General features: G+C 41.3%; 1 protein-coding gene across 1 annotated transcript in view; it reads right to left on the minus strand.

Annotated features, from left to right (window-relative positions):
* Nucleotides 1-14,816, minus strand: part of TXLNB (taxilin beta) — a 44,227-nt gene extending 29,411 nt beyond the window's left edge. The window contains exons 1-3 of the mRNA XM_036414955.2: nt 14,664-14,816; nt 11,471-11,922; nt 1,405-1,496 (exon numbers count right to left, since the gene is read on the minus strand). Of these exons, the coding sequence (XP_036270848.1) occupies nt 1,405-1,496; nt 11,471-11,909 (531 nt within the window). The 5' untranslated portion in view covers nt 11,910-11,922; nt 14,664-14,816. The remainder of the gene's footprint in view (nt 1-1,404; nt 1,497-11,470; nt 11,923-14,663) is intronic.
* Between the last annotated feature and the right edge of the window lie 1,603 nt (nt 14,817-16,419).

Below are 16,419 nucleotides of genomic sequence, written 5' to 3' on the forward strand. Positions count from 1 at the left end.
ATGAAAAATAATTAAAAACCCATTGTTGGCAGAGTTAGGCAATAAGCTAGTCTCTCAGGATTTTAGAAGTTCTGTGAGTCCACTGCAAGTCCCTGACTCATAACTGGGATTACAGGACTAAAGTTAGAGTGAAAAGGAAAGAAAATAGGTCACTCAAATTCTACTCCATCAGGTACCGAAGGGGTTTGTGGGCCTGAAGCTCAATCAGTTCTGGGGTTTCTCTTTTTAAAACCAAAAACCAAAAATACATAATAAAGAAAAGAGGAGTATGTGCAGGGCCTGTGTATACAGAGGGGCCCGTGCAAGGGAGAGTCCCTGACTCCTAGCTGCTTTGGCTGCCTGGTGAACCTGCCCTTGGGGGAAGGCAGCCTGCTGCCTGGAGGAATTGTTCTGCTGTGTGAGTGGACAGAAGTTTCATTCTGTCACCACTTCTCTAACAGAAATAAGTAAGTTAAATATATATATATATTTTTTTAAAGAAAACAAGCAAAAGTGAGAGAGAAGCACATTGCCTTGTTTCTCTTACGAGGGTGCCACCACTCAGCTTTGCACACCCCAGCATAGTACACGGGCTGCTGATGTCACTCCTTCAGCAAGTTTGGGGAGGGTTCATGGAAACCAGGCGGGCTGGCTTCACTGCATGCTCCCCCTGCCCACTGCAGGAGTACTGGTGAGGAAACAACACACATCCTGGCTTCTCTGAGGTCTGGGAGGGGCTGCCTTTCCTCCAATAGCCTTGACTTTTTGTGAGGGAGACTGAATGGGGAGGACCTAGAACTGGGCTCAATATGGTTCACACCAAACACTATGTCATAAGCGGGGGGGGGGGGGGGGGGGGGGGGGGGGGAAGGGGCGGGGGGGTGGGGGGTGGGGGGGGCGGGGGGGGCGGGGGGGGAGGGGGAAGGGGGGAGGAAGACGGGTTGGAGAATGTAGATCAAAGAGAATAAATGAGTGAATAACTAATTAGTTAACTGAAACTGAAAAGTCATCAAGACTAAATGAGAATGTGTCACAAACTGAGGGGGTGTATTAACTCAACCCTCTTCCTGAGGGAAGTCCCTCCAAAAACCTGAACACAGAATGGAAAGTTTGCCTTTTGTTTTACTGCAAAGCCAAAAAGAACTTTAAAATATCCAGAATTTTCAGTTATCTGTAATTTTCTGTTCCATCCCCCAAATTACACATGTACTCAAAGGTGGAATAGACTCCAGCACTATCTTCTTTCCCCACTCGGCTGCTATTCCTTGGATTTTTTATTTTTTTCCTATAGAAATTTTTGCTTTTATAAATTTTAGCTTTGGCTTATTTGAGCTAACCAGTCATGGTGGTAATGATGTACCTAAAAAATGAACAGCCCCCTTTTCTCAGCTCTTTTGGACAAAAAGAGTTAATCAAAGATCTTACCAATTCGGCATACTTCTTGAATAAAAAATCAAGCTTTTCTTCAGGTGTCTGCAACTTGTTTAGATTTTGCATTAGCAGGTTGGCTTCTTTGCCTTAAGAGAAAACAAGAACAGTGAAGATGTTTTTAAAAGTAAGTGTTGAGCTTGAATTCAGATCATATGGGCTAGAATCACATCTATCATGTCATTTGCTAGTTACTATCCAGCTCGGACCAAGCCACTTAACCTGAGCCTCAGATATCATTTTCTTCTCCTATAAGAAAGGTAGGCATTTTGGATGACACCTACCTTACAGAGTAAGTGAGGATTAGTTGAGAAGTTGGTGAAAGTGTGTGCTACAACATCAGGCTCATGATAGATTCTCAATATAACAGTAGTTCCCAAGGATCCATTCTTGTTACTCCCCACCCCCATATTCTAAATGTTCAATAGAATTTTAAATATTTAAAAATATTCAAAAGAATAAAATAAATTGACTTTATGAAAGAATAGATCACCAAACTTCCCACATTAATTAATTTTAAAAAAGAAAGAAACAAAAGTCCATCAAAATTTCTGACTACTATGAAACAGCCATCATTGAGTTGCTATAATTCCAGCCCAAAACAGAGAAACTAGACAGTTTTGTCTTTTGTGTGTGTGTGTGTGTGTGTGTGTGTGTGTGTGTGTTGCTATTCTTTTAGTACCTTTCTTTCTCTCTTTTGGGGGAATCATATTCTCTTGTTTCTGTGCATGAGCCCATCCATGAGTTTTGGGTGGAAATAACTCTGATCATATTTCCTATCAAGCAGGGAGTAAAATCAACAGATAAAGAAAATGGACCCATAACATGCAAGGTCTTTTCCAGGCCTTTGTGTGTCTCTTTGGTTAGTAGGGGTGTCGAACTCAATCAGAGAAGGGGCCAAAATCTAAAATCCAGCCTAAATCGCGGGCCGAATGGTTTACTGAACAGTCATAAACTGTCATTGTGATGGAAACGCAGCGGAGTGCAGTGATGACAGCGCGGTGCGGGCCACATTGCAAGGCCTGGCGGGACGAATTTGGCCCGCGGGCCTTGTGTTTTACACTTGTGGAGAGGTTAAGCCTTCCTAGGCCTTCCCTTCTCGCTCCCAGGACTTAACCTCTGTTGGCAGTTTCATTTTCCGCTCCCAGTATGGGTTTATGCTATACTAAAAACTCATCTGTTCATGATTATTGGATGGTAATCCTCAGATTCTTTCCACCTCCGCTCCATAGTTCCTCCTTTTGTGTTCAGCTCAAACTGTCCAGTTTGCCTTCCTGTGGTGCCCAGAAATCTTGTCTTTAAGTACCCATTAGGAGGAGAGGGACCCCGAGGCCTACTTGTACCACTGAGTGTACATTTTCAAAAGTCCAATCAGGGTGGAACAGAATGACAACCACTCAGTCTAATCAGAATAGGTCAAGCCCCACACTGGAGCCCATGTTTCTCAATATAAATATATTTAAGAATATTAACAACTGGAGGCCCGATGCACGAAATTCATGCAAGGGCTGCCGCTGCCTCTGCCTTGGCCCCCGCCTGCTGTGGCTTTGTCCTAAAGGAAGGACGTCCGGAAGGACGTTCCGTATAATTAGCATATTATGTTTTTATTATTATAGATTTGGACAACCTTTCCCTCATGAACAAGCATTTCCTGTTTGCTGGACTTTTTGCTTTCATCCCGGATAAGAAGAGAAATAATGAAATTAGGGTTGCCAGGTTAAATACAGGACATGGAATATAGTTGTTCTAAAAAAAATATGTATCATTTATCTAGAATTAAAATGTTCCTGGCCATCCTTTGTTTTTATTTGATAAATCTGTTAACTCGAATGGCTTCAGAGAACTTGAGGTCTAGAAAGAACTTCAAAGAGCACACAGACAACTGATTCTTAGACAAGAACCTAAGGCCCAGGGAGTCCGAAGTTACATGATTAGTACTGGCAGAGCCAAGGCCCAAATCCAAGGTTTGTCTACTTGCTCTAAATCACTTCACTCCCTTGTGGAATTTTGATGCCAGGGAAGCCAAGAGAAATGAAAGGAAACTATTTTTGAAAAAATAAAAAATAAAAAATGACCTCATTCCTAACAGCTGGTTTTGTCTATCTTTGTCCAGTGAGTCAGTTCAGATTAGAGATGTGGGCTAAGATAGGGGAGAAGGTGGGTGTGAGAGGTGCCCCATCAGCTCCCCAGTCATGGCCTGGGATAACATGCACCTTTAAACTGACAATCACTGCTCTTCCCCTCCCCTCCCCTCCCTTCTCCTCCCCTTCCCTTCCTCAGGGGCTTTGAGTTATTTCTCTAGCAGCAGGGATGAGTTTGCATGGTACAGGTCAGGCCGTCCCTTCACTCTTGTCTTCAGTTTGGGGAAGGTGCCCACGTAAAGACTGCTGTCCTGAGTTAGTGTCATCTCTGAAAGGCAAGACCCTGCACTGCCAGCACAGTGCTTGCTCCGTGACAGTGCTCATCGAATGTAGGTAACAACGGGACAAAACAAAGCCAGCCAGTGCACACTAGCGTCAAATGAATACTGTGTGACTGACTAGAGCTGTGGTCGGCAAACTATGACTCGTGAGCAACATGTGGCTCTTTGGCCTCTTAGAGTGTGGCTCTTCCACAAACTACCACGGCCTGGGCGAGTCTATAATATTTTGAAGAAGTGGCATTGGAAGAAGTTTAAGTTAAAAAAATTTGGCTCTTAAAAGAAATTCCAATCATTGTACTGTTGATATTTGGCTCTGTTGACTAATGAGTTTGCTGACCACTGGACTAAAGGAAAGATAGGTCTTACTGTCACCGGTGACATTTAGTGTACACTAGTGTGAGTATGGACACATAAAACCATTATGTATCTCATTTGTGGGGGGGGAAATAGAAACACTTGAGTTGAGCCAATGGCTCTCTTCCCCCCACATTTAATATCTTTCTCCTTTTTGTTTTCTTTAAATGTGAGAAAAGGGTTGCTCTCTTTTTTTGATCATCACACTCACTGAGGTCTCTTCCCATATGCTGTTATTTTGTATAGAAGAATGACATTCAGAAACATCACCAACTCTTCAAAAGTGATTTCTCCCTTCAACAACAACAAAAATCCAAGAAATCAGAATCAGGCATGTGTAGAATTCATAAATTAGCAACACCAGAGAACTTATGTTTAAGCTTTCATTGATTTTGCTGGGCTGGAGTGGTGTATGGGATTATCATGGAGGAGGGGAATACTCAAAGAGATTTGCTCATCTTTTAAGAAAGGCTATAATTATAGTTCCATAGAAATGGGGTCATTTGGTGGCAGTGTTGGTCACAAGAGGAAACATTACTTTATTCAGGGTCATTTATTGGGAGGAGATGATCTGTCTTCTCCTCAGTGTGTCATTCAAAAGCAACATGGTTGTGAAATTAGTCATAAAGAAAGCACAGGATTGACCTGAAGCCCTCATTAAAACTGGGCAAGGCATATGGTGGCACATGGCCATTACCCTACAGAATGCTCAGTTTGGTTGAAATCTACACAAAAGAAGAGCCACCTGTGCTGCAAGAACAGCCATGTCACATGGCTCTGGCCATCGATGATATTGTAGACTGCAGGAGTATTGGAATATAAAGGAATTATTTCTACATCAAAGAAACTAAAAGCCTTAAATTAAGACAATGAAGTTATCTATAGAAATGTGGACTGGGATTTTTCTTAAACTTTTAGCAGCATGATAACTATGTATGCAAATTTTGTGATAAATTGTATAGGTTTAATGAGTGTTCAAAACTGCTTTTTCTCTTGTAAAATGGTCTTTTAGAACTTTGGTGCTAAAATTTGGTCTTGAATACACATGTGCGCCTATCTTCTCTCTGATTTCCAAAAGTGGTGGAAGAAGCTTAAAGCAAGAAAAAAACTGTGAATGTTCTTTTCAAATGTTAGACCCAGAATATTTTAATGTTAGCTTTGTTTGCCCTCTAACATAATTTAAAGATAATGAGTGTAATACAAATAATTCCTGAACACCTATAGATACCTTTTAAGGGAAATATGTATGTATTGATGTATGTATACAGGAAGAATAGTAGAGTTAAATTCACACTGGACTCAGGTTGGGGGACGTGGGTTCTAGAACTGACTGCATTGTTCACCAATTAGTTGAGTGACCTTTTTACAGACTCTTAAACTTTCTGTGCCCAATTTTTCCTGCCTATAAAATTAGTGGGTTCACTAAATGGATTATGAGTTCAACCTTTAAAATTTGATGATTGCATAACTGAAATAGCTTTAACTATTTTTAGCTTGATACAGATAATAACAAAAAACAACATTGTTTGGTTGACATATTGGTTTACTTCAAATGTTCTGGTCCACTTTTAAAATTTATAAAGATTCTCTTCCCCCTTCACTGTTACCTCATATAGTCATGGTTTTGTTTGCTTTGCTTGTTTTTACTAATTACATCAATTCTGAAAATACTATCTTTCCTCTGTTTTCTAGTCACATTGTTTTCCATTCAGCTGACATTTTATTTCTCTTGTATTTTAGTGACCTTATTACATGTAATTGGAATTTTGGCTTCTCACTCATTTGGAGAGTGATTTTGGACTTCTTATTAGTTCTGTTAATGTGTTTAAACTACTAGCAATTCCTTGGCTATAACTATAAAGAAAAACTTCTTTAAAAGAAAAAAAATCTCCAAGTCTAGTAATGAGGAAATTATTCTAGGAAAAATAAAACAAAGCAAATCTTAAAATAAAATAAAAATATTAGAAAGAACAGGAAGAGAGTACTGATTATTTTGCTTGAGAGAAATTTTTTTTCTCTTCTTCCACCTTCTTCTTCAGATTCTCCTCTCCTTTCAGGATCTGGCCTAAGTTTTATCTTCCCTGTGAATCTATTGTGAACCTTTCAGTCTCTGCTGATCTTTCTTCCCCATGAATTTATCTGGTCTCCTGCCATCTCTTCCAGAAAATTGAGAATTTGTTTCAAAGCAGCATTTTGTTTCCATCTCACAGTGAAACTAGAAATCAAGCTAAAGTGGATGAAACAGATCATCAGGGCAAGTGGCCATTCTAAGGCAAAGTAAGTAAATGGCTGAAGACACTTTAGAAAGGGAATGTCTTCATCAAGGTACCCTTCAGAAAGTAGAACTGAAACTCACCTGTAACTAAAAGATGAAAACACATTAAGTGAGCTAAATGAATGCTCCTCAACCAATATACGGATTTTTTTTATGTCTATGTATATTTGGTTCTGCAATATTAATAACTTTAGATCTTCCCTTTGCTTTCATTATGAGTAATCTCACAATCACATCAATTAGTTGAATATCCTCCCTCCCACTCCTCTTCCCCTCTCTTTCCTTCCAGTCTTTAAAACTATCTGGTCTTCCATTTCCCTGTCTATAAAATTAGTGGGTTGACTAGATGGAGTTTGAACTCAAAATGGACCTGCATATCAGTTCTGTTTTTCTCTTGGGCTTATGCTTCAAACTGATTTCCTATATGATCAGTTATCAACTTAAATACCAGAAGGTATATTACATTTTATCATTGTTTTGTGCTTGTTATTATGTGGTGCTTGTGCAGCCCACATTATGTTATCAAAAAAATGATTAATAAGACACTTATGAGTCTGGAGGATGGTGTGAGGGAGCAAGGGGGATACTTTAGATGCTAACAAGGTAAGTCATGGTGCTCTCTAATGTGGAATCTCTGTGTGTGTTTTTTTCAGTTCAGATGCTTAGGAAAAAGTGCCTCTAAAAACTAAGGAGGTTTAAAATGTTCCCCCAACTGTTCCAGTGTACAGGGTGTTGACTGTGGGAGGATATGCAGCCTCTATAGGACAAATAAGTCTTAAGTGCTTGGGTTGTAGGGACATGTACAAATGTTCCATGAAAGAAGGGTATTGTGGTCCAATACGTTTAGGAAATGTTGTAAACTATGCTCATCACTGTTGGAGATTTTCATTGTTGTATGCTATATTAAAGGTCAGAGAATTCTGGCAGTTAGGGAAATTTTAACTTAGTCTGAAATTATCAATATCCCTAAGTTGGAAGGTTTTGGGAGAGTCAGAACATTTCAAAACCTTAAAAATACTAATAAAGCAAATATTGCTTGATAAACATGTAATAATTAAAAACTCATCTTTGATCAAGTACATAAATGAAGTCTAAGCATATATCTTCAGGTATGGGTAGAATCCTATCTAATAAAGAGGGAATATGCTAATTGGCACTCACACCATCGCAAAGATGGTGGCTCCCACAGCCAGCAAGGAGGGATATGCTAATTGACTACCCCTCCCTCAAAGATGGCTGTGCCCATAGCCAATAAAGAGGGAATAAGCTAATTGACTGCCTGCCCTCAAAGATGGTGGTGCCTACAGCCAATAAGGAGGGAATATGCTAATTGACTGCCACACCCTCAAATATGGCAGCACCCAGTCCCCTCAGTCCCACCAAGGCAGCAAGTGCACAGCTCCCCATGCCTGCCTTTGGAGTCCCCCAGTTCCCTCAGCCCCCCAGCCGCCCAAGGCCACCCAAGGCTCAGGCAAGGCACAGGCAAGCCTCGGATGGTGGCTACCCAGCTGCCCAGGGCCACCCGAGGCTCAGGTAACTAGGGTTGGCTGAGGCTTGTGCTGCCAACAGTGACAGTAGCAGAGGTGTTATGGGGCATCTCTTTCCCCTGATCGCCAGGTCACCTCCTGCCCTTGAAGGCTCCCAGACTGTGAGAGAGGGCAGGCTGGGTTGAGGGGCCCCCTCCCCTCCAGTGCATGAATTTTCATGCACTGGGCCTCTAGTCCTATATAATGAAATCCCAGCGACCGAATGGCAGAACAACCAGAATAACCTGTTGGCCAGTTGCTATGATGAGCACTAACCACCAAGGGGCAGATGCTAAACACAGGAGCTGCCCCTTGGTGGTCAGTGTGCTACCACAGTGGGAGCACTGCTTGGCTGTCTGGGATGAGTGGCTGCTCCCACTGTGAACCCTGGGCTGATGGGTAGGAATCCAGACTACGATCATTGCTTCCTTGCCCCAGGCTCCTGCTCTTTGCTCCCTGCCACCTCCTCCGGATGTCTACAGGTCACACAGTGCTGCCGCTGGGCTTGCAGAGCTGACCCAGAGGCTGGGAGGCAGGTTTATGGCCACCCTGGGACTGAGGCCTACTCTGCCACCTCTCAGTGCCATTGTCTCTGGGCCCAGCTCCAACTGGGTCCCATGAAGAGGTGAGTGCTCCAGCTCCATGGAAGATCCCGGATCAGGAAGCAGCCACTTAGAGGGTGGTTCACAGCCACTCAGCTGACAGGGATGAGTAGTGAACCAGCAGTGGGCTGATCCCCGAGGGCCACATCCCCCACCAGTGCCTGAATCCCATGTACCAGGTCTCTAGTGATTTAATAAAATTCCCCAAAGAGCTAGATAGATTTTCAAAGAGGATCATAGCTGGCACTTTATATTTCCCAAAAGGTGGAAGAAGCATTTTCAGAAGCATCAGAACCATTGCTTCTACAATCCATTTGTGTCAAAATTACCTAGGGTGCCATGGACCTACTAATTCTGAATCTTTGTGCTAAGGAGCGGCATTTTTGACAAATTCTGTATTTGATTCTAATACACAGTTAAGTTGAAAAACCATTGATCTAGATGATATGCAGTGCCATTTAATTGATAAATGGCCAAGAAGCCTATTAAAATCTTTTGCAGGCAACTGAAATAATATTTAGAATAGTGGTTACTGCATATTAAGATTAGCCTAAAATGTTGTCTTAACTCATACTGTAGTTGAAATAGTACAGTGATTGGAAGAATATTCGGATGGTGTCCAGAGGAATGGCATGGAAGGGTCAGCAGCTTGGACCCAGTAATTAGAGTGGACCCACCTGGGCACTCTGGTTCACAAACATTGGTTCTGATCAAACACATTCAACTGAAATTTGGGAACTTTTGCGTAGTGGCAGAATTAGAGTTGTGGAATTTATTTTCTCTTAATTTTTAAAATTATTTGGTAATTATGAGGTTAATACAGATTTTGAAATAATTCATGAACAGAATAGAAACCAAAATTGGCCATCTTTAACTTTACTCCTACGTTCTTCATATCCCCCTCAGTACAACATATGCAAATTCCTATGTGGAGGTAGTTTTAGAGTGAGAAAGCAAAATAACTTTTCTGGTTAGAAACACCTAAAATCATTCACCTCTGCATGGGATTTTTCTCTTGTCTTATGGAACATTTAACAATTACTAATGCTAAGAGACTTTTTTTGAGATGTCCTGGATAGAGGGGGAAAAAATAGCTTGTAACACACTGCCATTTTATTCTCCTTCCCCAAGTTCTCAAACACTAGAGAATTTGCACATTGGAACTTGGTATTATCTGGGTTAATCTTGTGCTGGGTGGGTCAAGTAGGCTATTTGAATGTGTCTTTTAGCCCTTTTTGAAGGCATTGCCAGGAATGGGCTTTAAGCATCACAGTGATGTCCTATGCCAGCACAGACATACTTTTGGGTTGACAGATAATCTGTTACTGGAGTACAAATCGAGTTCTAGTTACAATAGCTCACAACCTTTCACTCTGCGACATTGTCTTTCAGAAATGAATAAGATGTGATCACTGCCTTTGATAGATTCTCCATCCAGCTTGGGAGGCTGCTATATAAACAAATGATTGCTGCAGGAAATGTAATAATGAACTAAGAAACGTGATGCTAACTCTACCTGGGCATGACAGGAAATGTCTCACATAGGAGGTGGCATTTATAGTGAGTGTTTCAGTAAAATTCACCAAGGAGGACAAGCAAAGGAACATTCATATGCAAAGTAACATGCTTTCATTCCTAGCTAAAGCATTAATTCTCTCACCCTTCTTTCACAGCCATTTTTGATGTTACCAATCCCACATGGCACTCCTAACAATTTCCTGCACCTTCTCTAGCTCTTACCCTATGTAATATAATTAGTTTACATTTTTTTTCCTCTTCACACCTAGACTCCTTGACTAAAAGGCCAAGACAATTTAATTATCTTTGTGCACTTAAGCACAGTATCTCATATAGTGGAAACATTAATAAGTATTTGCTGAACCAATGAAATAACGAGAGTAAAAATATTTTCTGAAGTTGTTGACATTCTGAAATTGACACATTTCTGAAGAGTTTTGTTAAATAAAAAACATTTTATACAGTAATGGGATATATTACTAAGTGATCTGACAGTCAATTTATATGGACAAATCCCAACATTTATATTTTGTTTAAATCCAAATTCCACTTGCTTTGATTTAAACAACTTCCATTTCTTCATCCATTCATCCTTACAACAAATATTTATTGACCACCTAGCATGTGCTATCCATTGTCCTGGACCCTAGGCCTCTGATGATGTGCAAATATGTACACAATCCCTGTCCCACTCTTGAAGAAGGAGCTAGTGGAGAAGATGAATGGAATAATTAATGAAATAATCACAGAATAAATGTACTCGCTTAAATGCCTATCTATGCTAGGAAGGAAAGATACATAGTAAGAAAAAAGTAAGACTTCATCTATAGGTCAGCTAAGAAAATGCCGTCTGAGTTGTAAGCCAGATGATGAGGTAAGTGTCCTAATGGCTGAACTGGGGAATGGGGACCCACTTCTAGGTAGAAACATAGGATGTAGGCAGGCCCTGCGGCAGGTTTAAAAAACTGCAGGAGAAGATCAGAATGACTAGTTATTAGGCAGCTGTGGAAGTGGTGATGATAGGGGCAGAGTGTTCAGGAAGGGGATGTTGTGGGGTAGAGCGATGTGAGATAAAGCTGGGGAAAAAATGGTTGGGGTTAGACCATTAGGGCTGAAAGACTATGTTAAGAATTTTGCTCTTTGTTCTAAGAATTAAATCATTAAGGACAGGGCGGAGGTGGATAACACATTGAAAGTTCACTTCAACTCTATTGAGGGAAAGCAGCTGGAAGCAAGTATAGCAAGAGAAGTGTAGGGAAACCCTGTAGTAATTCAAATATGAGATGGTCTTTTAGTAAAGGTTGGAGGAAGTTCCCCTTTGGAAATAATTCAAAGAAAAAGCATAATATAGAATGTGACTACTTGCCTAATCCTTTTAGGATTTTCTTTTCCAGTTTTTGCTCTTTATTGCTGGCAGGCTCTTTGGTTGCAGGTGGCTCTCCAGAAGCCACTGGATCTCTCTCGGTCTCTTCAGTGGCTTCCTCACAGTCTCTGTCCCCGTTGTCAGCTGGTTCTGTGTTCTCAGGCTGTTCCTTGGCCATGGGAGAGGTCTCTTTCCCTGCTGTGCAGGCAGCAGACCCATACGTGTTAATGATGTCTTCCAGTTGCCTATTCAGCTCTTCAGAGATGTCATGAGCCCTCGTTTCAGGCTTCATGTCTGCCTCCCTCAGTGGTGCTTGGAGTGGGGTTGAGGAATCCTGCTCACCTGGCTTCCCCAGGCCATTTTGACTGGGTAACGATGAGCTGCCCTCAGGAGGTGCTGACTGGGGTTCTCCTGAGAGCTGTACAGAGTGGTTGGTCTCCATACGGGAGTGGTACCTAGTGGCAAGAACAGTCAGGTTTAATGGAGCGAATCCAGTTGCATGTAAATGAGCACCTACTAATTACAGTTTCTAACATAGAATGAAGGTACTTTCACAAACCATAAATATTTTGATTAGGTAGGTAGGAACAGTGGGAAGCTATTTTTCCAAACCAAGTCATACTATTAGCATATTTTTGGTTTTGGTCTTTAAAAATCCAGTAGCAACTCCTATTATTGGCATTAACTCAAGATATTGTTTCTCATAGCCATACTTGTTATTTTGTTTAGAATAGTTAATATGTGTTACCATTCTCTTAAATAATTCTATGTAGACTTACAATTATTAGGAATACTTGGATATATACATTTAAAATAATTACATTTTATTTTATTATTTTTTAAATTTATTTTAAAAAATATATTTTATTGATTTTTTACAGAGAGGAAGGGAGAGAGATAGAGAGCTAGAAACGTCGATGAGAGAGAAACATTGACCAGCTGCCTCCTGCACACCCCCCACCGGGGATGTGCCCGCAACCAACGTACATGCCCCTGACCAGAATCAAACCTGGGACTTTTCAATCTGCAGACCAATGCTCTAACATGAGCCAAACCGGTTTCGGCTAAAATAATTACATTTTAAATGGTGTTACTTTTTCAGAGTAAAGATATTTAATACAAGAGCCACTGAACTTACTTAAAAACCTTCATAATAATAATAATGTTTCTTAACTCTATTAATGAAGATTTGTTTGATATGAGTACATTAATATAAACCATTATATTGGATACAGAACATACTTTCTTGCTTTTCTGGTATTTTCCTTTGCCCAGATGAGCAACACATAATTACCAAAGATGAAAACACTGTTTTTTGAAGTTCAAACTACTATCATTTTCTGAATAAGATAGAAAATGAGAAAATATATAAATTAAACAAACAAACTGGTATCAAAACATGGTGATGCTCATAATAATAATTCTTTGAATTCCTATAATATTTTGTTCTAATACAAAAATTGACTATCTTATAGAAAAAAAGAAGAGAGTACAACATTCTCAGTCAAGAAGTGTTAGGGTAAGAAATATCAATATTTAATGAAGTGTGGGGTAATGAACTAGAGAAATAATCAAGATACAACATGGGCTCTTTGGAAATAGGGGTAAGGAGTGAGCTGGGTCAAAGATTCCAGGGTTTCTGGCTATTACCAATCTGAGCTTTCAGTAGGTTTGGCTTAAGCCTTTAAGTTATGGTGCATTTTATTTATAAAAGATAGCTTATGGTGCTGCAGCTTATTAGCAGGATAAAAATATGACAGGATCCCCATAATGCACAGGCTTTGCTGTGGTGGTGGCATGAGGCAAAAACAGAAACATACTGCTCTACACATTGCACGGTTTCCTGCTCCCTTTCTCAGGGGCAGGAGATGGCAAGTGCTCAAACACCAACAAGAACGGAAAATTCGACATACAGACATCGCCACCCACTTGTGGCCCTCACCAAGTGCTCGTTAACTTGGAAGGAAGTACCTTTATTTTTTTTTTCTCTCACCCATTTTATTCTACTTTTTATTTTTTTATCGATTTTATTGGGGTGACATTGGTCAATAAAATGATAGATTTCAGGTATATAATTATATAACACATCATCTGTCTATGATATGATGTGCTCACCATCCCAAGTGATGGTGAACACATCATATCCTTCCATCTCCATGTATCCTCTTTTACCTCCTCCATCCCTTTCTCTCTGGTAATTGCCATACTGTTGTTTGTGTCTATGAGGGTGTTTGTTTTTCTTTCTTAATCATTTCACCTTCACCCAGCCCCGAAATCCTCACTCACCCATTCTAATCCACCAACTTTATTATCTAATGATACAGTAAACAGTTCCATTCCCTTCATCACTAACATTTCCTTATCCCAACCCCTACTTGTTGGGCACATGCATCTATATATAACTGTGCCACCCCTGAACTTGGAGAAAGAAGGGCAGCACCTGCTGTCCAGCCAGAAGCTATTTTAAGCTCTTCTAAAAGGGGCCGTGGCATTTAGTGCTTTATCCTTGGGAACCAAGGGAAGAGAATACTTTTAATACAAATTGAAAACAGTAAACATTTCCTGGCTTAAATCCACATGCAGGTTTTTAAGGATGTAATAAAATCTAGAGTAAACCAAAATTCAAAGCAATGAAGTTAAAATGGACTCTCTCAAAGAGTGTTAGTGTGGTTAGTACACATACAAGTGTTTTGTCTGGACTAGTTTTATTCTTCATTCACCAGAGGCCATAATGAATGATATTTTTATTTTAATCCCATGAGTACTTTTTAAACTCATGTACCATATTTACTTTAAAACGGAATTAACTTAGTCATTGTAAACCACAAAACAACTCAACTCCTAAAAGTAGCCTCAAGATAAATCTATAGGGGGAGAACAAGGTCAAAGTACTGTTACTTTTAAATGGTCTCTTTCTAGATTAATTTATTTTACAGCAAAACATTGGTAAATCTTAGCTTCTATAAACTTCATTGCCTGCCCTTTTCCTCCCCTGGGAGAGAATTTTTCACTTGTACTAGCAGTCCCAGCAGATCCTTACACACACATCCTTTCCTGAGCAACACATTTTAATTATAAATACAACAATGGAAAGTTCTTCAACAGTTCACTGGCAATCTGCAAGTTCCAAACACCACAAACCACACCCCATTTCTTCTCATACTGCTTGGGTGGGGGGAGTGTTTGTCATACTTACCAACAGGCCAGGAATTAAGCAGAAAGAGGAAAGGAGAGGAAAAGAGCAGCAAAAAGCTAGTCAGAACAGCAGTGACAGCAGGAGACAGGCAGGCAGCTGGGTTCTTGCAAGGGAGAGAGAATCCACACACACACACACACACACACACACACACACACACACACACACACGGCAACGGGGCAACAGGAGAGCAGGAGGGGGAAGGGGAAGGGACAGGGGAAAGGAACACTGTATGACATAGTAAGAGATAAAAACACTTAAGCTTTGGTAGCTGCCTGTTGGGCAGATGTCTTAGAAAAGAGACACAGCTGGTAGATCTTATCCGATTCTATGTTTTATCCTTCAGACAATTGAAACTCTCAGCATGTAGCCCTTTTGCTAGCATACTTTTTCACCATTGTTCTTCTGGGCAGAGATCCGTTTTTCTTATTCCTTGGTTTATTTCCAGTGTGGTCTATGAATCATCTCCTTTTTTTTTTTTTTCCTCTTCTTATGCTAGCCTAATTGGGATCAGGTTTCTTACAGGAATCATGGGAAAAGAGACAATGCCTAACAAAAAGGAGGTGGTACAACTGCTTTAATTCTGATGTCATTGTTTGGTGTGTTTGAAAAATATGAAATTAAAATTTAGAGAGCTATCTTGGCAGTGGGTTTGGGTTTGGGGTCATCTTCACGTGCTCGGAGTCGGTGTGACCCAGATCCCATGCCTTACTTGGGTAACTGCTTCACGTCTCAGATTAGCCCCTGTGAAGCAGGTGCTTTTCCTTCCTTATCGGAGGCCTCCCCACCTTCCCAACAGCCTTGCCAGGTCTGTTCCACCCTTTCCACACCCTCAACCCGCTCCTTAATTCATTTGGAAAAGAACCCCTCCTCCTCATTCACCATACAATGCTTCTCTTAAGCCTACATCCATTCCCTTTTACTTTTTGTTTCTGGAGAATGTGCTCTCACACTTTCCCAAAGTGGATTCCTCCATCAGAGTTTCTGCTCCTGGGACAGGTGGGATTTAGGGACATCCTTTGTAGCAGGTAGAATAATGCCACCTGAGTAACACCCAAATCCTACTTCCAAGAACCTGTGAATATTTTGCTTACCTTATGTAGTGAAAGGGACTTTATAGATATGATTGAATTAGGAATTTTGAGATGGGGAAAATTATCCATAACTAGAATGCATGGCATTTGTGCGTGGGTGCAGTCCCTAGGCCTGGCTGGTGATCGAAGCGCAGGAGTCTGGCATGGAAGACAGGCGCCGGCTGATCTCTGGGCAGCACCTGGGCCGCCGGACCTCTGTGAACCTCCCTTCACCTGAGTCATCAGGCCCCCTACGCAACTCCCTCAGTGCCTGGGAGCCAGGCAGTGGCCCTGCCCCCTGCCCCCACCACTGGTCACCATCTTCAGGGCAATTGGCAGGATGATTGGGCCCCACTTGCACTTGCCTTGGCCTGGTACTGCCCACTCACCTGCTCCACCATTCCAGTGCAGTCCTGCTCTCATTGAGGCCCACTGGGGCCGGCAGTGCCTCCACCGCCACTGGCTTCTAGAGTCACTTCGCAGACACCAACCTTATTCCATACCACCCCCTGGAGGTCAGCACACATCATTGCGAGTGGTCAAACTCCAAGCAGACACCAACCTTGTTCCACACCACCCCCTGGTGGTCAGCACACATCATTGCGAGTGATCAAACTCCAAGTGGAGGGGACAGTTTGCATATTATGCTTTTAGTATATAGGACTAGAGGCCCAATGCATGAA

Source organism: Pipistrellus kuhlii, unplaced genomic scaffold (genome assembly GCF_014108245.1).
Source record: "Pipistrellus kuhlii isolate mPipKuh1 unplaced genomic scaffold, mPipKuh1.p scaffold_m20_p_5, whole genome shotgun sequence".
NCBI classification, from domain to species: Eukaryota; Metazoa; Chordata; class Mammalia; order Chiroptera; family Vespertilionidae; genus Pipistrellus; species Pipistrellus kuhlii.